The 23,123-nt window shown below is 43.2% G+C and overlaps 1 protein-coding gene across 3 annotated transcripts in view; it reads right to left on the minus strand.

Moving 5' to 3' along the window:
* The window catches only part of KCND1 (potassium voltage-gated channel subfamily D member 1), a 482,697-nt gene that overhangs the window by 110,154 nt on the left and 349,420 nt on the right, over positions 1 to 23,123 (minus strand). For all 3 annotated transcript variants that reach the window (XM_078871246.1, XM_078871247.1, XM_078871245.1), the window contains one exon: positions 19,159 to 19,321. In XM_078871246.1, the coding sequence (XP_078727372.1) occupies positions 19,159 to 19,321 (163 nt within the window). The remainder of the gene's footprint in view (positions 1 to 19,158; positions 19,322 to 23,123) is intronic.

Raw genomic sequence — 23,123 nt, forward strand, 5'->3', positions numbered from 1 at the left:
ACAGGCCACAGTTTTCTGATGGGACTCGCTGAAGTAAAAAGCAGTCCAAGGCAGCCTTATTTAAATACACGTTACGGTTAAAAATAATGTTACATTTCCATAAACGGATAAGTGCTACTTACATTAATCCATTAGACACCTCTAACCATTTTTCACACATGGACTTAAATTTGCTGCCTGGCGCAATCCTTTGACCATTCGTTTTTTTTAAGTTAAGTGTTTGTACAGCACTGTGGTTAACTCCTCACAGATTAGTCCAAAGTTTGAAGACGATTCCCCCATTGGTGTCGATTGTTACCTTTCCACAACCAATGGAAAGAGTCAGCAGCCCAGGAAACAACGCGTTTCTCGTTCCAGAATCAAGTCAGTCCCCAGATCACTCACTCACACTTAATGCGCCCCCATGCGTCTCTGATGCCCCCTCCCCCCGCTAGCCCCCTCCTGCCCCCCCCCGTTCCCTCCCCCCATCCCCCTCCCTGCTTAGCCCCCCCTCCCCATCCCACCCTGGCCCCCTCCGTCCGACCCTGAGCCCCTCCCCCCCGTCCCACCCTGGCCCCCTCCGCCCCGTCCCACCCCCCCCGTCCGACCCCCCCCCCCGTCCCACCCTGTCCCCCTCCGCCCCGTCCCACCCTGTCCCCCCCCCGTCCACCCCGTGCCCCTGACCATTGCGAGCCAACTCAAGCCAGGCGCCACCCCAAACCACCCGTGACCCCCCCCACGCCGAGCAACGCAACAGCAGCGGCCACGTACACGCACGATCACTATCTTAGGCCTTTCGCGGTATCTGCACCGAGGCTCTTGGGACGCCACCTAAAAAACGCACCCCCACCCCCCGTCTTTTGTGAGTGACAGGCCCCTGCCAATGGTTTGCACAGCCCCATCTCCCACGGGGACAAAAGGGGCTTGCTTGCTCTTCCCCTGTGCACGATAGTCTGCAGACTCTGCACCGCTACAGATTTCGAGTATTATTTTGTGTTGTTGTTTAACCACGAGGGAACTCAAGGGAGCAGGATCGTCTCATTTTGAAAGAGTGCACTGGATGCGTTCGTCTGCCAGTAGGGGGCGGGCGGTGTTTGCTATGTGTAATTCTAATTGGGCAATTAGCAGTTTTAAATGTATGACACAACGACAATACTGTCACACCAAAAATAATTATAAACTTAAATTAACTACAAAAAATATTTTGATATAACCACCATACCGGAAATTACTCCAGACAACGTTAAAACCCCCCATTAATTTAAAGGCGAATAGCTATCTATTTCATAAATCTGAAAACATTTTAGTTTGATCATGTGAAATGTCCTATCCTGGCCCAATTTTCCGATGATTTGGCTTAATCCGAAAAACAGGAGCACATCACTGAGACCTCGTAACTCCAAACCGCAGCACAATTACAACACAACTCTTTGGTTTTTTCGGTAAAGTCACGTAGGTAAAAAATAAAATAAATGAAAACAACTAAATTATATCACGACATTTCGGGCGCAACACAAGCGTTCCTTCTTCAGGTGGGGACAACGTAGCGAAAGCACAACCACTTAAGTGTGTCTGAAGGACGCTTGTGTTGCGCCCGAAGCTTCGTGATTCAATTTAGTTGTTAACATTTATTGTATTTGATTTTTTACCTACGTGTCTTTACCGAAAAAACCAAAGAGTATGAATCCTTGCAGTCACGAAAGCTTCAAATCTAGAATGAATTACAACATTGCTTAACACGTGACACGTCGATTCTCTCAGCCTACTTCACTGCATATTTCATTTCCCAATTGAACACAAACGTCCTCTCTAAACATTACACACGATGCGACGAGGCTTACACAATCGTTACGGGGAGTTATTTTCCGAGAGTTTCCACTCCAATGAGCCATCGGATGCCAGAAAGTATAACGAAAAAGTGAGCAGCGGAACGAATTAATAAATGACACAATGACAGCAACTAAATTCACAGAAGGAAAAATGTTGTTTCACCCCGATTCACTGGCAGATCAATAGGACCTTACATTTTAAATAATTCTGTCCCACCTCTCCATAGCCTAAGGTTTGCATCATATTCTGGTTATAATCATATCCCATTTGTCTACGCTAAGCATCCACATTCAGAATACCGATGTTGTTTGTATGTAGGCACTTTATATGAAGGTATAGCACACAAGAGGCAGTTGACATAACGTGTCTCTGTTTTGGAAGGGGTAGCAAACACAGAGTACAAGGACAAGTATAGTGCACAAAGGGAGGGACAGGCTTTGAAAAGGGAGTGCAACATTTACGAACAGCAGCCACTTTGAAAACAATGTTGTGTAACAAACGTATTAAAAGCTTACAAAACAACAACATGTGGTGTAAAGAAACAACACGAAAGGATTAGGATACTTTTGTTCTACTACCAATGTAGGCACAGGTGTACAGTACTCTAAACAACATGCTACTTTTATTCCTGGTGATAATTGACAAATGACTCCAGTAATACCTCGATATTCGACGTAGATGCTTTCCTGGAGCTTCGTTCGTATATTGAAACGTCGTATATTGAATAACTTTGAACATTAGTACTGTGAGGATACGTTCCCAGCCTTCGTCATTTGCCGTTTCATACTGTAAACACTTCATAACTAACTATTCATTTTGTAAATAAAGACAATTTATATTGAAAATATGATATTTAAAAGAAACAGTCTACTGCACTGCAAAATATGTTCACACTCGCCAGTGTCATCTTCGGTACAGTCAGTCATAAGGTCGCATTGCCCACCACGCACCACAGGTGTGCAACGTAGTTGCGTTGCTGTGCTCTAATTGGCCGAGACGAATGTAAACACACATTTTGTGACCCATCGCGATGTGCAACGCTCAGGAAACCCGTATCCTCGTAAAACATTCCAGCGGATGGAGCTGGTAGGAACGTTGGGTTGCTCGGTCAATGGCCAGGGTCAACGGCGGCGTGGTGTATTCCGCAAATATGCCCGACTGTGAGGGCGGGCATAAGCCGGCGTGAGTAGGTTAAACGTTGAGTTTTATAAGGGCACCACGGGGTGACCAGCCCCTCCCCACCCAGCCCCACCCCTCCCACCCCCACCCAGCCCCTCCCCACCCTCCCCACCCAGCCCCTCCCCACCCTCCCCTCTCCACCCAGCCCCACCCCTCCCATTTTTGGATGCACGACAGCCGGACGGACACAATAATCCCCTGTGGTCTGGTGGAACCAGGTGGTTCCTACCAGTATAAATGTATTCTTATTTGTATCGCACTGTAGATGGATAGTTTTATTAATTAATTATACAGTTGAGTGTAGTTATGTATTATTTAATCAAATATATACCATGAATATAATGGTAATAAATCCAAAGTTCGTTACACTGAAACTTTGTATATTGAATATTCGCATGTCGAGGTAAAACTCTGTTAACTTTTCATTCATTGCTTCATAATAAAGGTGTTGTTGGGTTAGATCACATAAGTATAGTCTTTAACCCACCACCACCCGACACAACCAATCAGTAAGGTTCGTCACGTAAACAAAACGTGCCAATTAGCGACTACTTCAGCCCACCGGTGTGTTGGAGAGTAAATCCACAACATTTACAATTTTAGTACTGTGAGGTTTCACTGCTAATTATATCGAGCATCATGGGGCCATTCTGGCAGAATATCTTGTTTTGTAGTTACTACTCACCTTCCTTACCGCGACTCGATTCGCACGGTTGCACTTTACTCTGCGCGCGGTGGAAATTAAACTCTGCTCATTCAGTGTTAGCCGCCGAGGTCGTGACGGGTTTCTTTTTTTAATTCCTGTTTGCTCTCTGCCCCCGGTCCGGGTCCAATTCCGCTGCAATGTCCACCGATGCTGAGTTTTTTTAGGGCGTTATTGACACATAAAATAAATATGTATTGATTACTGTGTTGGTTTTACATTTCCAGGAAGCTCCCCAAAGATATGTGGGTAAAGCAAGGCAATATTTAGTTTCCCACCAGTTTTGTAATATTTTATCAAATGCCAATGAGCTGTGACAATTCTCACGATAATAATGTATTGCGCTCTTGTTCATGTGTGTGCATACTTTGGAAAAAGTATCCATTGCTCAATGAACTCATCAAAATGTTGTACAATACATGGGAATTTGGAATACATTCTAAGACGGTTGATAGCATTCCCTTTAACATATCCACTTTCAAAAGGGAAAATTATACAGGCGCCGATGTTTAATTTTACTTAAATTCACGTAACGTCTAAAAGCTTGACAGGTAAAGGATAAGCAGTGGAGCCGGATCTAGGCCATGGGGGATGTAATATAAGGCCTTGCAAGGGATAAGTGTCGGAGTCTACATACACGTGTGTATGCATACCGTGCAGTAGTTTATTCTTTGTCATCACGTCTCATCCAGGCAGCAAGCTTAAATAAGAATAGTTTCATTACCCAAGGGGTACCCTTCTGCTAAAAGTATCTTCTTTGGCAGCCTCAAACCAGAGCTTAATATGCGTTTCTTCTGCTGCCATCCCCACTGACTTCCCCTTGCCAATCCTCCACTTCTTAGCCTCCGGTTGTTTTTGAAGCTCACAAAACAATCTGTGCCTCGTTGAGTTTTGATAAGTTTTTTTGCGGATTTAAATAAAGTTTTAAAATAGCAAAGACGATAAAAGCATGCAATACGATTAAGGAAAGCAATATTGCGTATAAATTGTATTTCATTTTCTTGGAGGAGTATGCAGTTTTCCTTACGACCCATCTAATATTGTAAATATGGAAAGGCGATTGTATTGTGAGCATAGCAAATTCTGGGAATACTGCCGTAGAATTAGAAGTGGGGATAGAAATATATATATATACAAAGACTGTAGCGTGAATTACATGCACTCACAGAATCCGAGTATTTATACGTGCAGAGAAAATTACGTATGGTTTGGTTTCATATTGGGCTAAAATTGTTACATTGTAAGTTCGATTAATATTTCGTTTCATATTTAACGCTCTTCGTGTTTTCTTTCATGCTCAGTGTGCACACAAACAGGACATTTTTCACGACGGTACCATGTTGCTTATTTTATTTAACAATTGCCATCCAAATCTCGACTTGAAACTTTCATGACTGCAGCAATTCATATTCTTTGGGAATTTCAGTAAAGTCACGTAGATAGGTTCAAATAAAATAACAAAAAACTACTGTTATTTACTTTGAACCCATAACAAAAAACGACTGTTATTTTCTTCGAACAAATCTACGTGACTTTACCGAAAGAATATGAATTGCCATCCACTGGTTGTGGCAGATTGTTCTGCTGCTCGATTCATTAGTAAGGCGAAGGAGAGGAATACGAAAAAAATGTATAATGAACTTCAACATCCCAGTAGGAACACATTAATGCCATTGTGTTTGTGTCAGCGGGGCCCGAAAGCCAAAGGAGACAGACACGCTGCGACGCAGCAGCATCTGCACCTGCGTGGGCGCTGTCAATGTGGATACCGCTTTGTCAGTGCACGCGCTGAAGCAGAATCAGTTAATAGTGACAGCAAGTGCCGGGGATTAGCATCGAGCACCCGCTTGTGCGGCTGTCTCGATTAATATGTCATGCAATTGTCCCCGTGTGGTACACGAAGCGTTGCCCCTTAAGTCTTTTCAATGGCTGGTTCTCTTCCAGCGTGAGATCAGCAAAAGGCCAGGAACTACCCCTGGCTGAGACAACATAGGAACATATCTCCCGGCCACAATAATTTGGCACCTCCGATTAGCACGGCTGTCTGCGTACGGTGTGAAAGAAGTTCAGCATTCATTCTCTACATCTTGAAAACTCAGCGCTGATGCTAATTTATATGAAATGGCCACTTGTAATCATTCCCCATTTGGTTTAAACATTCATTCCTCAGGCCCTCGTGAAAGATTGTAGGAGAAAACTTAAGAATTTTAGGAACTTTCTTGGTATTTACTTTAAAATCAAACTGTATATTTTTCCTTAGTATTTTCGTGAGATTGAACATTATGTTTTTGTTAATGTTATGTTCTAGCCAAATTAAATATTTGTTTTCATCAAAACAGAATGTACTGGAGACTTCAAATAAAGGATTAAACGTTAGTGTTATTCGTCATATATATTATTTTAAAGTAAAAATGTTAATTGAGGATTACCAAACCTTAGATGAATTAATGCTCTAGAAAAGACCAGTGCATATTTATTTCATCTACGATGGAATAACATTCTTTGGGAGATATTAAAAATGTCTGAACCAAGCATATGAACATGTACATTTCGAAAAGCCTCTCAAAATCTAAGCTTTTTTTCAACTTTCATCATGAAATTATTATAACAAGCTCCCCCCCCTCCAAATCATAGCAGAACTACGAGGATTACTTAAAGTTATTTGATAGATAACAAATAAATATAACTTCAAGCATTGCCTACACATTGGGCTGGCAAATGACTTGAAGATGAAAACTGATCCCCGTTTCTCTCTGCCCAGTTTCAATTGAACCCTTGCCCCTTGCCGTCACCCTAACCCTCACCCTCCTAAGCCAATATGCAGGCCTCTGCGTCACCGGTAACCTTGCCCTGTATTGTGCCATGAGCCGATGGTAAAGTGGTCCACATGGCTTTTCAGAATCAGTCAGAATCTTAAATCTCGACTGGAGGAATCCGATGAGCCACGCAGCTTTTTGTCGCAGATGTCCATTTGTTCACAAATGTCCAGTAGACATATTAGACACCGGCAACACCCACCACTCGTACTGCTCAGCCTGCCTGTTCGATCCCTGGGATTTATTGTATACATGGAAAATATACCTCCAACACAAAACAAAAAGAAAGCTTCTTCGTACAGCTGTTGGGGCAAGCGCTTTTAGCGAGCACCTGTAAAGGCCGGCACGGCACGCGAGTGGGTGGGTAGCCAGTGCCACGACCAGGCCGCCTTTGTTTCCTGTGTGGCAATATTTACACGCCGCACCAGGTACTCATTTGAGGCCGAGTCGACCTAGGGGAGGGCCAGGACCAGTTCAGATAATCCGGTCGCCGGGTTCGTGCGGCAGCGCGCTCACCACTACACTACCTCCAACACACACACACATGCTGTCGTTACTTTGAAGTATGATTAATGTTACACGCAGATGCAAACGTGTTTGGCTAGGTTTGCCGCAGTATGGCTATATTGGGTCATCGAAATGTGTGTTTATATTTGTTGGGAAACGGTAGTGTAGCGGTTAGCACGCTGCGCCATAAACCAGGCGACCCGGGTTCGATTCACGGTCAATACCAGTGATGATTATCTGAACCGGTCCTGGGCCTCCCCTAGGTTGACTCAGCCTCAAATGAGTACCTGGTGCGGTGTGTAAACATCGCCACTGGGGAGACAAAGGCGGTCGGGCGTGGTTCTAGCCACCCACCCCCTCGTGTACCGTTCCGGCCTTCATAGGTGCTCGCTAACAGCACTTGCCCCTACAGTCTGTTAAGGCTATACGGGGGATCTTTGTTTTTTGCAGTCTTTTTTCAATCCACTGCTGGATGAGGGCCTCCCCACACTTGCCTATTGGACGTTATATACTTCACCAAAGTTGGTCAGTATGGGATGATGGCAGGGAGCATAGATGTGAGAGCAGAGTAGAGCACCAGACTACATTTTTATGCACTGCCCCTCTGCTGCCCACAAAATAATTCAACGTACTACCACTCTCAGATCTGCAGTGCTAATAATGGTGGTTATGCTCGCAATATATGTGGATCTTTTCATTGGGCACTTTCAAGAAAACAAACAGGCCAATATAATTGAAATACAATTGCGTGCGTTTATATTTCAATATTCACTGCAGCCATGCACTTTTATATTTAGATTGAAAACTCATTTCTTGAGAATTGCTTTTTGTGTTTAATTTATTATCCTTCCCCCGCACCTCTGATTAGTACGATTTGCTATGTAGGGTGCGAAATAAATTAAACACACATTCGTTTTTGTTTCGATTTTGACAAGCCAAGAAAATAAACAAATATGATTTAAAACTCAATATTGTGGACGTCTCAACCTACTACACTGTGCCAACATTAAGCAAACAAAGAATGATTTACAGCCCTCTGGCAATCCATCGCTGTCAAGTCATGGGGTTCGTTTGAGAATCCTTCATCACAGCGATTAGTGCAGGCTGGTGAACGGGGAGCCTCGGATTGGTTCAGATATTACTTGCCACTGATGTTCGCCACGGCTGGGAATCGAATTCAAGTCACCAGGTTTGTAGCAAGCAGTGTGCTAACCGCTTATTCACCGTGCCACCCAAGTGATTTGTTGTTCGACCATTGCGACCAGGTTAGACCAAAGCAACCAGGTAAGACCATAGCAACCAGGTAAGACCGTAGCAACCAGGTAAGACCATTGCATCCAGGTAAGACCTTAGCAACCAGGTAAAACCATAGCAACCAGGTAAGACCATAGGAACCAGGTGAGACCATAGCAACCAGGTAAGACCATAGCAACCAGGTAAGACAATAAAAACCAGGTGAGACCATAGCAACCAGGTAAGACCATTGCATCCAGGTAAGACCTTAGCAACCAGGTAAAACCATAGCAACCAGGTAAGACCATAGCAACCAGGTGAGACCATAGCAACCAGGTAAGACCATAGCAACCAGGTAAGACAATAAAAACCAGGTGAGACCATAGCAACCAGGTAAGACCATTGCATCCAGGTAAGACCTTAGCAACCAGGTAAAACCATAGCAACCAGGTAAGACCATAGCAACCAGGTGAGACCATAGCAACCAGGTAAGACCATAGCAACCAGGTAAGACAATAAAAACCAGGTGAGACCATTGCAACCAGGTAAGACCATAGCAACCAGGTAAGACCTTAGCAACCAGGTAAGACCATAGCAACCAGGTAAGACCATAGCAACCAGGTAAGACCATAGCAACCAGGTAAGACCATAGCAACCAGGTAAGACCCACCTCGTGCCGCTACTGAGAAGAAAATAAGCTTTATTTCTGTGTAATTTTACATCACTACTAATGACAACAAAAAAGTTTACCTCTTATCTTTTTAAGTAACACAGTATTCCACAATATATTCGACAATAATCAGACCTGATCCTCAATGGCTAATCCGGGTACAGTATTCCACAATATATTCGACAATAATCAGACCTGATCCTTATTGGCTAATCCGGGCAGGGTTTTGCTGCTGACAAAAAAAAACACTCCCCACCTTTCCAAAACAATCAAAAGAAATCACGTGAATTGCATCCAATTTGCCAGACATGGATTCGGCTGTGATTGGACTGGACGCACTCAAACTCCATCAGACCTGCACCGTGGCACCGACCGCGCACAGGACGGCAGGCTAGCAAGTCACGTCACGTGCAAAAAACACACGTGATTTGCGGCTCAAGAGGCTTGGCATTCTTATCTCCAGAAGGAAAATGCAAAACGGGCTCTTTATTTCGAGACATGCAGGCCTTTTTCGCAAAATAAAATGCACTACATCATAGAGATCACATCACTTCAGCATACTGCACACAGATTTGCTGTCGTCTCCATTCCGAGCTCTTATTTTTTCCCCGCCTCCAAGGAGAATCACCATGGAAATACTGGCGCTGGGAGTTTCTCCCTCGCGAGGCCTAACCTGTCCTGATTTTACTATTTTATTAACCGGCCATTTACATAAACACTTTTGAGTGTAAGTAATTGAAATTGAATATACCTGAGGTATTCTTTTTTGTAGACCGTTACCGTTCAATAGCAAGGCTGCATTGGTAATTTTCCACACTTTGTGAAAAATCCACATACTCTCCAATAATGGCTTATTGGCTCGTTTTGTTCCTAAACACAGCAATTGCCAATGGGGGGAAAATACTAAATAGCATTTGTTCCACAAGAAGGGCACACACATAATGCTGCAATCACCTTCTTCAAAAGTTTCGTTGAAGTACATTAAGTGCCATTATTTTTATATTAGCAGGGTGCATCGGGTCATGGAAATGTTTCATAAGGAGCCCTTTTCGAGTTACTCTCTCCTAATCTTTGTTTTGGCATAAGTCCTATAATGAGGGGGCAGCCGATCGTGGACTTTTACAGTGCGTATGTATGTAGTATATTTTATTAATTTAAATGTGTATGTCAAGTAATTGCCAAAAAATAGGGTCAGGATGGAGAGTTTGAAAAGCCCTAAGGCACGATGTTGCTATTCTGGTGTAGGGTTGATTAATCCAGACAGAACTATATTCGGCCGGGCGAAGGTGGCATAAATGATTAATAAAGCTGACACTGCCCCAATAGGCACCTTTTAGACCATCGTTTCATAACCCGAGTCACGATGGGCCCTGGTTCACTGTGCCAGAGCTTACAAACTTTCGGTTTGTAACCAAATACAAGCATTTTGTCATTAACGTTCAAACAGTGCTTGCAAATGCAATACTAAAAATGACAAGGAAATGTATTCTAGGCATTCCAAATGCACCAGTGGATAAAGATCTCCCCACACCATTCAAACATTGGGGGGGGGGGGGGGTGGCGATGCTTCGCCAATCTGTTTGGCGCAGCTTCGCAGAAAATTAGACACCTCAAGTAAATGTACATACAGTCCATTACAAAACATTTGCTTGTCTATTACATTTATTTAGTTTTTAAAAACCCAGTAAATAAAAAAATACTTATTGTGTAAATACGTTTATTCATTCATAATGGAACATAAACGTGAACTCCTATTGTGCCACTGCACAGTATTCGATCGCTCTCAAGGAGAGAGGGAGAGAGACTTTGTGACTCAGAAGCGTGAGGAACCACAGACAAGCAAACAATTGCCCAAGCTCTGCGGCCCTCTACATATATAAAGATGTTTCCAGCTATGTAAGGAGTGTCCATACAAGTGGGAGGAAACCGTAGCGCCCAGAGAAACCCCACGCTTGCGAGGGACCAACACTCTACCCCATACAGATTAAATAGATGGAGTCTACATTTGCTGTACTGCCTTCTCCTGGCAAGCCAGGGTGATGTATGGCAGTTGGACGCCCACGGTAAGGGAGTTTCACAAAATTTGTGTGATGCACCAGCCCTCGCGTCCACAGTGCTGGGTTGTAGATCATGCGCTTAGCCACCACGGCCCGGCATGTTCAGAATAAACACAGGAAAAACTCAGAATGTGAAGAATTTATTTTGAAATGCAGTATTTGTTTCTGTCGTCAGCAGGCTCCAATATGACTGTAAATGTTATTATCCATCCATCTATATGTGCATGCAACGGTTCACCAAAAATGTGGACAATTCACGTGTTGATGACATACTCAAGTGACAACCTGGCGTTAATATCTTCGCTCGGGGTGTTGAGGGTCACCTACGCTAGGGGTCAAGGGGAAGACCTGCCGCTGGGAAGAGCGCTACTGCAGGGGGCTGGAGGCCCTGGTGTTGACGGGGGGGGGGGGGGTAATCCCTGAAGGAGCTGGCAAAACAGAAGCGGTCGAGAGCTCGAACAGCATCAGCATATTTCCTTATGCTGGAGGAATCTGATGAGCTATAAAGCTCTTTTTTTCACAGATGTCCATGATGGCCCACTTGCATTGATTCCCTTTTCAAACCTCATCCAATACAACTTCGGTGGATTACAGAATTTCGGCTCACTGCTCGTTTTCACTGCACATTTACATCATTGTGTGGAGTCAAAATTATAACATTTTCACGATATAAGGTACTTTTAATAAATGAGCTGTTACCTCATTATCATATGTTTAATTTAAACGTCCCACGAGGAAAATGTTGTTCTTTCTGGCTTTGCCAATTTTATTCATAGTTTCCTAACATTTATCATGTTTAGAAAACAACATTGACAATGAAACGTTCGTATTAGTGTTGTCAACTCTACTTTCACGAAAATTATATATGGCATAATGTAACAATTTTTTTTTCCAATCACAGTGACTTGTATACATTATGTAAATAATTGGGAAGAACAGTGGCACAGTGGTCAGTACTCTGAACCCGGAGCCCAAGTTTGATTCCTGGCCATGGCGGGGGGTGAGATTGGAACCTCCACCCTGATTCCCACCCCACCCTCTCCACAAACCTGCATCGACCAGTGTGGTGAAGTATGCTCAATCTACCCCCATGACCGATACAACACGGAGAGACCTTCATCCAACAATGGATTGGCAAAGGGTTGTACATTATTATTATCATCATCATCATCTTATATATGTAATTATCAACTTGACACTGAGATGGTACAGGTTTCCACGAACCAGTCGGGGTGATTAAAATCCACAGTCCACTTTGAACCTGGTAATTGTAGGGACTATTTCAAGGACCCGAGTTCTACGAATGTAATTTTCTCCAAGTGGACTGTGAGTTCATCCATTATCATTCCTGGAAATGCTGCATGACATGACACTATGAAAAGCTCAGATTGTCAGTTTCCCTATTTAATCCACAATCTAAGCAACCCGTGTAATGCGAGAAACGATGCTATTAGAATGTTACAAATCCGAAATCAAAACTGTATGATATTTATTTTAGCTTTAGTCCCAAACTTCTACGGCAATGATTCTAAAGGTTTTAATAATGCATTTGTATCTGTGCCACCAAAGGCATTTTCTCCAAAGAGAAATAATACAAACGTAAATAAATACTTCTAAATGATTTTTGTTTTCACGGTTTGTATAAACATTACCTGCACAATCCCATCAGGAACTCCCACACCTCTCTCCCATAGGCTTTCGAAAAACGTGACAACTTATAAAAGTAATCACGGTGACATTACCGTGGTCCACAATGGTTCGTGTGGACACTAAATAATGAGAGTCAATATCACACCACCTAATAACCAAATACACTTATTCATGGTCTATGAACGCATGAGTTGATCTTCTGCATACGAGCACATCATCTGATGTCCCTGTAACACTCGTATGTACAATATACAGCACCAATGTTTCAGTTTAATACTTGCACAATTAACTCCCGTCTCTCATTCTGCACTGTAGCTTCAATATTTTGTATTCTAGTAATGCATTTTTTTTTTCAATGCCTTATAAACCGTTTATCGTTAGATTTGTATTTCATTGCATACTAAAGTGTTTCACAATTTGAGAGTGTATAATTATGGTGTATTATTTTAGCCAATTTTATTGTCAGAAATATCTCAAACATTATATATATGTGAAGCCTGACTCCCACCACCATCCAGCCCAGAAGAATTCCCTCATAAAAACACTACACCATAGGGCCCGTTGCATCTCTGACCAGCACCACCTAGCCAGTAAGTTGAAGCACGAACACCAAGCCTTCAGGATGAACGGATACTCGGACTGTACAATCCGCAAAGCTGTCTCCCCAGCCATGCGGAGACAACCTTCTGAGGATCCAACCAAAACCATCGATTTACCATACATAGCAGGGGTTACCAAAAATATTCCCAAAATCTTGTTGGGTTGCACTCCCTCGTCGAGGAGGCCGCTCTTTTTCTCCTTTTCTACAGTTACATGCTAATCCCTCACATTAACATCATGCTAATCTCTCACATTAACATAGCCACTTCCGTGCCCTCTTATTTCTCACTTTAACATCATGCTAATCTCTCACATTAACATAGCCACTTCCGTGCCCTCTTATTTCTCACATTAACATCATGCTAATCTCTCACATTAACATAGCCACTTCCGTGCCCTCTTATTTCTCACATTAACATCATGCTAATCCCTCACATTAACATAGCCACTTCCGTGCCCTCGTTTACATGCTAATTTCTCACATTAACATCACTATCCCCGCCCACTTCTTTATGACCCTTGGGCTACACCCATTTCAAACCTTTTAAAACAGTCTGCGCCTCAGCAGCAGACCATGCTTTCCCACCTGATAACGGACGCTTGTGTTGCGCCCGAAACGTCGTGATTTATTTTATTTTATACCCACGTGACTTTACCGAAAGAACCAAAGGGTATTATATATATATTTGTGCCATGCAATGCTCTCATCATTGCTGGGCAGTGAAAGTTGATCTGCTCAATCAAACCATGGCACGTTGCTCATATCTGCTTATGGTGGGAAATTTCGCATTCCCATGGTGGGGGCAGTCTCTACCATCAACTAGCCTCTCTGGAATGCCCACGTGAATGTCATTGTATTGACCCCAATGGTAAGAAATGGGACTAAGTGACCCCTGATTGGGATTTGAACCCACAAGCTTACACTGAATGGTTCCGCATAGTTTTTTTGGATGCCCCGTGTAAACAGCTGACAATCCAACAATATTTGTTGAGATTCAGGGAAGTTGAAACCAGTTCACAAGATGCCATTTATAAACAAGTGCTGCTGAAAAGCACTGTTCTAAAAGGTCCATTTGGATGATGGACTCAAATGTAATTTTATACAGTTTTAGTTAATAAACGGAACATTGTAGTATGGATTTGTGTTATTGTATGCAAACATTATGCATGTAGTAGAACATCAACAACGTATTTTAGAACTTAATACAGTATTGTATAATGTGTTGTGCATAAGAACATTAAGATAAAGTAGTTACATTCTTAGTTCAAGCTCTGAGTGCCTATGAAATGCAGTTAGTTAATATAATTTCCTCAGCCAAATCACTGAATGTTGCATGCAAATTGAACGAGATATTGAACCCAATTCTATCTCCACCCAACTTGCCAGGTTTCATCAGTAAACATGTCACTTGTCCAAAGGAGATGTGGCTCCAATTACATTTTACAAGCTGAACAAAATTAGGAAAGTAAAAATGAATGACGTTTATGTATGTGTTTTTTTTGTAATGAATATATAGCAATGTAATGGGAATAAATAAAATAACTTTCCTAGTATAATGAAAGAGGGTTATATTCTATACATTGGTGACACATTTTGAGAGCTTTTACACTATGAGATCTCTTTTACCAGTGGCAAAATATAATGGTAGGTTTTTACCCTTTTAACTGGTACAAAACTGACACCTTTATTCAAGGCATCATGTTTGCAATGACCACAACACAAGTAGTCAATAAAGCAAACAAAAAGAAGCAACTCTGATAAGGATAATAATATGCACTGTCCTTGAAGTTGATTGGCCCACACCCGAGACGGCTTTCTTTAGAGCCTAGTCCCCATTGGTGTAGGGCCAGATGACACCAGAAGGCGTACAACTCAAAAACAGTGCAATATCAGAGTATTGAGAGTTCGGGGTAAACATTTACACTATGAGATCTCTTTTACCAGTGGCAAAATATAATGGTAGGTTTTTACCCTTTTAACTGGTACAAAACTGACACCTTTATTCAAGGCATCATGTTTGCAATGACCACAACACAAGTAGTCAATAAAGCAAACAAAAAGAAGCAACTCTGATAAGGATAATAATATGCACTGTCCTTGAAGTTGATTGGCCCACACCCGAGACGGCTTTCTTTAGAGCCTAGTCCCCATTGGTGTAGGGCCAGATGACACCAGAAGGCGTACAACTCAAAAACAGTGCAATATCAGAGTATTGAGAGTTCGGGGTAAACATTTACACTATGAGATCTCTTTTACCAGTGGCAAAATATAATGGTAGGTTTTTACCCTTTTAACTGGTACAAAACTGACACCTTTATTCAAGGCATCATGTTTGCAATGACCACAACACAAGTAGTCAATAAAGCAAACAAAAAGAAGCAACTCTGATAAGGATAATAATATGCACTGTCCTTGAAGTTGATTGGCCCACACCCGAGACGGCTTTCTTTAGAGCCTAGTCCCCATTGGTGTAGGGCCAGATGACACCAGAAGGCGTACAACTCAAAAACAGTGCAATATCAGAGTATTGAGAGTTCGGGGTAAACATTTACACTATGAGATCTCTTTTACCAGTGGCAAAATATAATGGTAGGTTTTTACCCTTTTAACTGGTACAAAACTGACACCTTTATTCAAGGCATCATGTTTGCAATGACCACAACACAAGTAGTCAATAAAGCAAACAAAAAGAAGCAACTCTGATAAGGATAATAATATGCACTGTCCTTGAAGTTGATTGGCCCACACCCGAGACGGCTTTCTTTAGAGCCTAGTCCCCATTGGTGTAGGGCCAGATGACACCAGAAGGCGTTTTTGAGTTGTACGCCTTCTGGTGTCATCTGGCCCTACACCAATGGGGACTAGGCTCTAAAGAAAGCCGTCTCGGGTGTGGGCCAATCAACTTCAAGGACAGTGCATATTATTATCCTTATCAGAGTTGCTTCTTTTTGTTTGCTTTATTGACTACTTGTGTTGTGGTCATTGCAAACATGATGCCTTGAATAAAGGTGTCAGTTTTGTACCAGTTAAAAGGGTAAAAACCTACCATTATATTTTGCCACTGGTAAAAGAGATCTCATAGTGTAAATGTTTACCCCGAACTCTCAATACTCTGATATTGCACTGTTTTTGAGTTGAACGCCTTCTGGTGTCATCTGGCCCTACACCAATGGGGACTAGGCTCTAAAGAAAGCCGTCTCGGGTGTGGGCCAATCAACTTCAAGGACAGTGCATATTATTATCCTTATCAGAGTTGCTTCTTTTTGTTTGCTTTATTGACTACTTGTGTTGTGGTCATTGCAAACATGATGCCTTGAATAAAGGTGTCAGTTTTGTACCAGTTAAAAGGGTAAAAACCTACCATTATATTTTGCCACTGGTAAAAGAGATCTCATAGTGTAAATGTTTACCCCGAACTCTCAATACTCTGATATTGCACTGTTTTTGAGTTGTACGCCTTCTGGTGTCATCTGGCCCTACACCAATGGGGACTAGGCTCTAAAGAAAGCCGTCTCGGGTGTGGGCCAATCAACTTCAAGGACAGTGCATATTATTATCCTTATCAGAGTTGCTTCTTTTTGTTTGCTTTATTGACTACTTGTGTTGTGGTCATTGCAAACATGATGCCTTGAATAAAGGTGTCAGTTTTGTACCAGTTAAAAGGGTAAAAACCTACCATTATATTTTGAGAGCTGTTTAATAATCATAGAAAAAAATTACCGGGATTTTTTTTTGAGAATTTATATTTGATCAATAGTGACTATAATTTACATCGTTTGTGTTGCCAACATTTCAAGATAGCTTTCCTAATAAGTTTTCAAGAGAACAATTTCCATAAGCAACGCACATCAAACATTGAAAAGCTAGCGGCCAAAATGCTCATAAAAGGCCGTCACTGATTGGCTGAGGTCTGCCGAGCCCACTTAGGAGCACTCGGATTGGCGAAATTGGTGGCCGCGTGATACCGTAAAAATATCGTTAATCGAACATTTATTGTGAATAGAATCAATGGGAGACCCTATGCGAGGTGGATCGTTAATCGAAATATCGTTCATCAAAGGCATCGTAAACTGAGGAATATCTGTATATCGATTATAATGAATATGTAGTGGAGTAATGCGCGCGGGGGTTTGCAAACAGTGTGCACGGCATGTGTGAGCTGCGGACAGTGAGGTCACGCCAGGACGAACAGGTGCAGAGAGGAGAGCAACCAGAAAGGGGCGACCAATCAAGATGCATAGCTGTGATTGGCTGGCTGCAAACGCAGACGCGGAGTAGGCGCCACAGAGGCGAGTGATAGTGGCGATAAGGGGGGAGAACACGTGCGGAAGGCGTCGGGATGACGCCAGGTTCATGAGGGCGATCTGAGGGCAATTCATGAGTGAGAGGATATAAGCAGATGTGCGGGGAAACGGGAGCGGAGTGGGTTGGAGTGAAGACAAGGGAGAAGAAGTCCCCGCTCTCCACACCTCGTCCTCACAGCGGTGTTGGCTGATCCAACGCTGGATGCAAGGGCGAGGTTGGAGAAATGAGTGTGAGACAGGCTAGCAGTAGAGAGGCTAGCGGAATCCTAAGAGAGTGTGAGAAGGCTAGCAGTAGAGAAGCTAGCAGAGTGTATAGTAAGAGGCTAGCAGTGGAGGAGCTTGCAGAGTGCAACATAGCAGGCTAGCGGAGCGAGAGAGAGCGAGCGGAGCGTGGTGGACGAGCAGTACAAGAGGAAGAGTTGCGACAGAGATGCATGGTGTTGAACGCGAGAGGTTGTCCGTTTGAAATAACACCACTACAAATATAAATTGTAGGTCGCTAGTATATACAGGAAAAAATATGGACGAATAATGCAAAATGTGTTTTCAGTTATTCTTTTTGTAAATCGTCCACATTATTGTCCATCTAAACCACCCAAACTTAAATTTTCCATAAAAAGACACAAAAATTACCGAAACACCCTTTTTTCTAAAACAAGCAAATATGGACATGTACAAACGTTCACGCGATATCAGCAGTACAGAGCCGGTCACTGCATCAGGACTGTTGCTTGAGTTGCCTTTGAGGGACAATCTAACTGGTGCCATGCACCAAAAAATGCCCCTAAGATGAACACCACCGGGCAAAAGAAAACCTGGGAAATCCAAGACCACGTGGTGCAAGACAGTGAAGGACGAGCTTGCAGCATTGACCAACCTCTCGTGGGGTGAGGCGCAACATGTTGCCAAGGACAGGAAGAAGTGGAGGGAACTCATTGCTGCCTTATGTCCCGGAGGGGATGAAGAGGATTCACAAAGTAACTGGTGCCGTGTCTCGGGTCTGACCCTGTCGGCATGGCTAACGGACACTTCAGTGAAATAAATCCACTGACGGGTGAAATCCTTCACGTTTTGCAAACATTTTTTAAAATTAGTTTATTGAAAACACACCGGAGGAGGGCGATGCTCCGTTATTAATAAAGTTCACCAATGTTTCAAGTTTGTTTTGTTTAACCAGGAAAAAGTCTCATTAGCAAGGGTGAACTGAGTCACTAACAATACAAAAGCAAAAAACGTAAAAACACAAGAACAACAACTGAGCAATTAGAAATCGGCGCTGAACATCCACATGAAAGAAGTCGAAAAAACAATGCACAAAAACAATCATTATGAACCATATTTCCACAAACAAAAAGTTACGAAATTACATTAAACAACCATTCATAGTAAAATTCAATTACAAAAACATCAACATAGATTACGGGTGATCTTTGCCCCAGTACGTGAACAGACGAGTAATGTATGTACGTTCGTGGAATAAACAATAAAATTCAATGCACATCGTCCAGACGATGCCAGGCGGGGCACCAAGCGGGGTGACGGCTTGAGTGGGGCAGTTTCACCGGACTGCCGTACGTCACTCTCGGGCCCGTGGGACGCGGTGCAAACGCGAGCGACGACGAGCCTTACCTTCTGGGCGCGCCGCTTGTCCGCACGCTGGTTCTGGTGGTAGATGCGGCTGAAGTTCGAGACGATGACAGGCACGGGGAGAGCGATCACCAGCACGCCGCTCAGGGAGCAGATGGAGCCGAAGATCTTGCCAGCGATGGTCTTGGGCACCATGTCTCCGTATCTGCCGGGACACGGGCACGGGGGACAGTGTGGCGCGTGAGTATTCACATTGCCATGGCAATGAGAGGATTGGGGGTTGGCTGGGATAAGGTTCATGAAAATACCACAGAGACTAAATCATAAGTAAACACAAATCATAGTTAGAATAATTAGAAAGAAGCCTTTGTCAATCAACTGCTGAAAGAAGAACTCCCCACATAACGTCAGTCATCGCGGTTGTTTGACCATACTTCAAAAACCCCAAGAAGAGGCATTTTTTTTCGAATTCGGTAAACAACACAATATTTCAAGAGCCGCAATGCGATGTGAACACGAGACGGCGGTCCTCAATAAATAACGTCACGAAGCAGTCCTTAAAGAGGTGCTACGGCTCCGGAGTCGCAGGCTGATGACCCCTGCCCATTGTAAACTGGACTTCCAAGGTAAACTGGACTTGCATGTTGAACTGGACTCCCATGGTAAACTAGACTCCCATGGTAAAGTGGAATTCAGTGGTGAGCTGAACATCCGTGATAAACTGAACTCCCATGGTAAACTGAACTCACATGGTAAACTGAACTCACATGGTAAACTGAACTTCCATGGTCAGGGGTTGGCAACCAAAACAACATGAAGAGCTATTTTTTCGAATTTCAAAAGCCGCTCTGCAGTCCTTCAAGAGCCACCGCACGCGGCTCATGAGCCGCTGGTTGCCTACCCCAGACCATATGGGCAATCATGCAAGTTGGTGAAGAAGGGAGCCCGTGACCGTTTCAGATATCCCCGCCACTGATCTTAGCAGTGGCTGAGAATCGAACTCAGGTTACCGAGTTTGTTGCACGGGGTGTGTACGAATCACTCGACCATCCTTCACATGGTGCACACACACGCGCACACCTTGCTGCGCGCACACGCGCACACCTTGCAACGCGCCGTACTATAATTAGGAACAGCAGGAGTAACTGTCAAGTTCATCAGCAACACTTACATTGTTCATGAAAATGTAGCATTGGAGATTAATGACAGAAATACATTTTTGCCATTGTTTTTCTTATTAAGCATACAAATAAGAATATTCTGTATGCTAAGTAGACATATGCTAAGATTTAGTAGTGTATGTGTTTTGGTGTATAAAGTTTCAAGGGAAAGGTGCGATTATTCAGGCCAATGAATCATTAAAATAGACAGCACATGCTGTGAATCTGAGTTTCAGACATTGGGGGATTATTGATCATAGTCGTGGCATTGTGGCTTTTCCAAAGGTCTCTGAATTGCTATGCTTCTAAATTCATCCGTGCCTCCTGAAAATTGCCACGATTTCCATCGGCATACAAATAGTATAATTTTCGCTCGCCCTTCTGAAAAAAAAATCACTCTGCACAAAATAATGAGGCATGCAATGGTATGGAAAGAAAATCTCTCACAACCACTCTGATCTCTTTCCAACTTCTCCGCCCCAACCTCGCCATTGCCCTTGCTTCAATTCGTTTCAGGCAAAGCACTCCCAACTTACCTCCTATTCAGGAATCCTGTATATTGTGGCAAACGTACCACCTTCATTTCCAACGCCAAACGTTTTATTTATCCTTGCAGGTTTTGTGCAGACACATTATGTAATCTAACATGAGCCACAGTGAGAAGATTTCATTTTGCGCAGCAAAAAGGTGTCATTAGCACATTAGCAAATAAAAAGCCTTCACCCCATTAGATTTGGCGCCACATAGGAGGGACGTGCTTGAGTGGGTCCTTCCGGATGCCTCTGGACCTGATGGTGTTTAAAACCGATATTATTGGTTCTTTCGGTAAAGTCACGTAGAAAGAAAAGAAAAGAAAAACCTCACCACGATTCGCACACCTTTGTACAAAACACAAGCCGACAATCGATAGGTTTTCTGCACAAGTGTTTTGCTGTGACGAAACACACACCTACATAGCTTGAGCAAAATACGTTTTCACTGGGGCTCATTATTGAAATATTTTTTTTTAATCTTGCTCTCATTTTTAAACGTATATATCACTTTCAAGCTTGCGAATTGAGTCGCCAAGGTGTCACACATAACCTCTATATAATTGGATAGTTGTCCTTTTCTTCTGAGGCTGAACTGCACATTTTTTTTATTATGTGGCTGGATGGCCCAGTGGTTAGCACACTTTTCAATGAGCCAGTTTCCACGGAGAATATGCTTCAATGTTGACAATCTTGCAATAATTCCTTCATCTGCTTCTGAGACAAACAGTCCCATTACTGCATGGGGTCAGCAGTTCGGACTTCCTTTCTCCCTGAGCTCCGATTCTGTCCCTCTTCTCTAAGTCGCATCCACTGTGCTGACAACTTGCTCCGCTGCATCCTCCCATCTCACCCTCGCTCTCTCTCTACTCCACCTGCCCTGCACCGGTGGCATATATACGTCCTTTCTCACCTGTGGCTCTCTCTCTCTCTCTGGGAGTCTACGGCTCTCCTCTGTGTGAGTCTATGGGTCTCTAATCTCCATAGCCCTTATCATTGCATCTTCTTTGTCTCTTCTCAATACGTGTCCAAACAACATCCAGCCTCCCTGCTGGAATTTACACGAGAAAATAAGGAAAACCGAGGTCATCACAACTGGCCATCTGATTAATGTATTGCAACAGAACAGCTTAATTCGGTACAAAAAATTGGACGCGTTAATGCTCGACTCGTCGTCGTCGAGTTGATGGCTCCAGAGCGAATCATCAATACCATCACAATATTTGCAGTAACGAGAATATTACGGAGCTTGTAACATCCATCAAACTAGGAACGCTGTGCATCGTGGTTCATATCCTACATTCATGAAAGCTGTAATTCTGCGGCTTGAGCTTGTAAAAGAGGCAATGCATATAAACAGGCCTCTGGCTAAACGGGCAACATCGCTATTGTCAAGCTTTGTGGGGAGGGCAATAGCAGTTGTGCCGCTTTCTTGGGAAATAAACAGTGGTTGTCTTGGTAAAAGACTCACCTCTGCCATAGGAATGTCGAGTTTCCACCATTGGCTTTGTGTTGTAAACTGGATATTTGCAATATCCCACCCTCAATTTGAGTGGGGAAACTACTGATTTAACGCGTGGAAATTAAAATCTGCATTGATGGCAGCAGCTCGCCGTCGAAGTGTGCAGTTCATAGTGAAGGTGCTCACCAAGTTACCGCGAGTGCAAGGTCCAGTTCTGGGGTGATGTAGGCAGTGCATGACAACAAGGGATTTATTTACAATACAAAGGCATCCCTCGAATCACGAAATGGATGCGTTCTTTGACAAATGTGCGTAAAATAAAATTTCGTAATTCGCAACGGCTCTCCCATTACGTTAATATTGAAAATCAGGGATGTGTTTCAGACAGCCGCTCCAACTGTACTCGAGCCTAAAAATATAAACCACCCCTATATCACTTTTATAAATACAAAACCACAAATAACATTCAAACGATTGAATAATAATTCATTTCAAACCAAAATAGTTAACCTTTTCAGGGAACTCCCTAAAAGATGTGCTGCATGTAGGGATGACTGTCAAAATGATGTGAAGTCGTTACTGCTGCACTGCAGGGACACCGTGACGACGAAGCAGCCACCGATGGAAGACGACGCAGTCACCTGGGTGGCTTCTCGTTTGACGATCTCACGGCGCGTGGCCGGAGTGAAATTTCGTTAACGCGGAAATGTGATCTTGTTCGTGGAAATGTTTACATAATTTGTCTATTGCGCTAACGTGAAATTTCATAAACTGAACTTTCATATCTTGATTTGAAGCTTTCACAACTGCAGGAATCCATATTTCTTTGGTTCTTTCGGTAGAAAAATAATAATA

This window comes from Lampetra fluviatilis, chromosome 32, assembly GCF_964198595.1.
Source record: "Lampetra fluviatilis chromosome 32, kcLamFluv1.1, whole genome shotgun sequence".
Taxonomy (NCBI): domain Eukaryota; kingdom Metazoa; phylum Chordata; class Hyperoartia; order Petromyzontiformes; family Petromyzontidae; genus Lampetra; species Lampetra fluviatilis.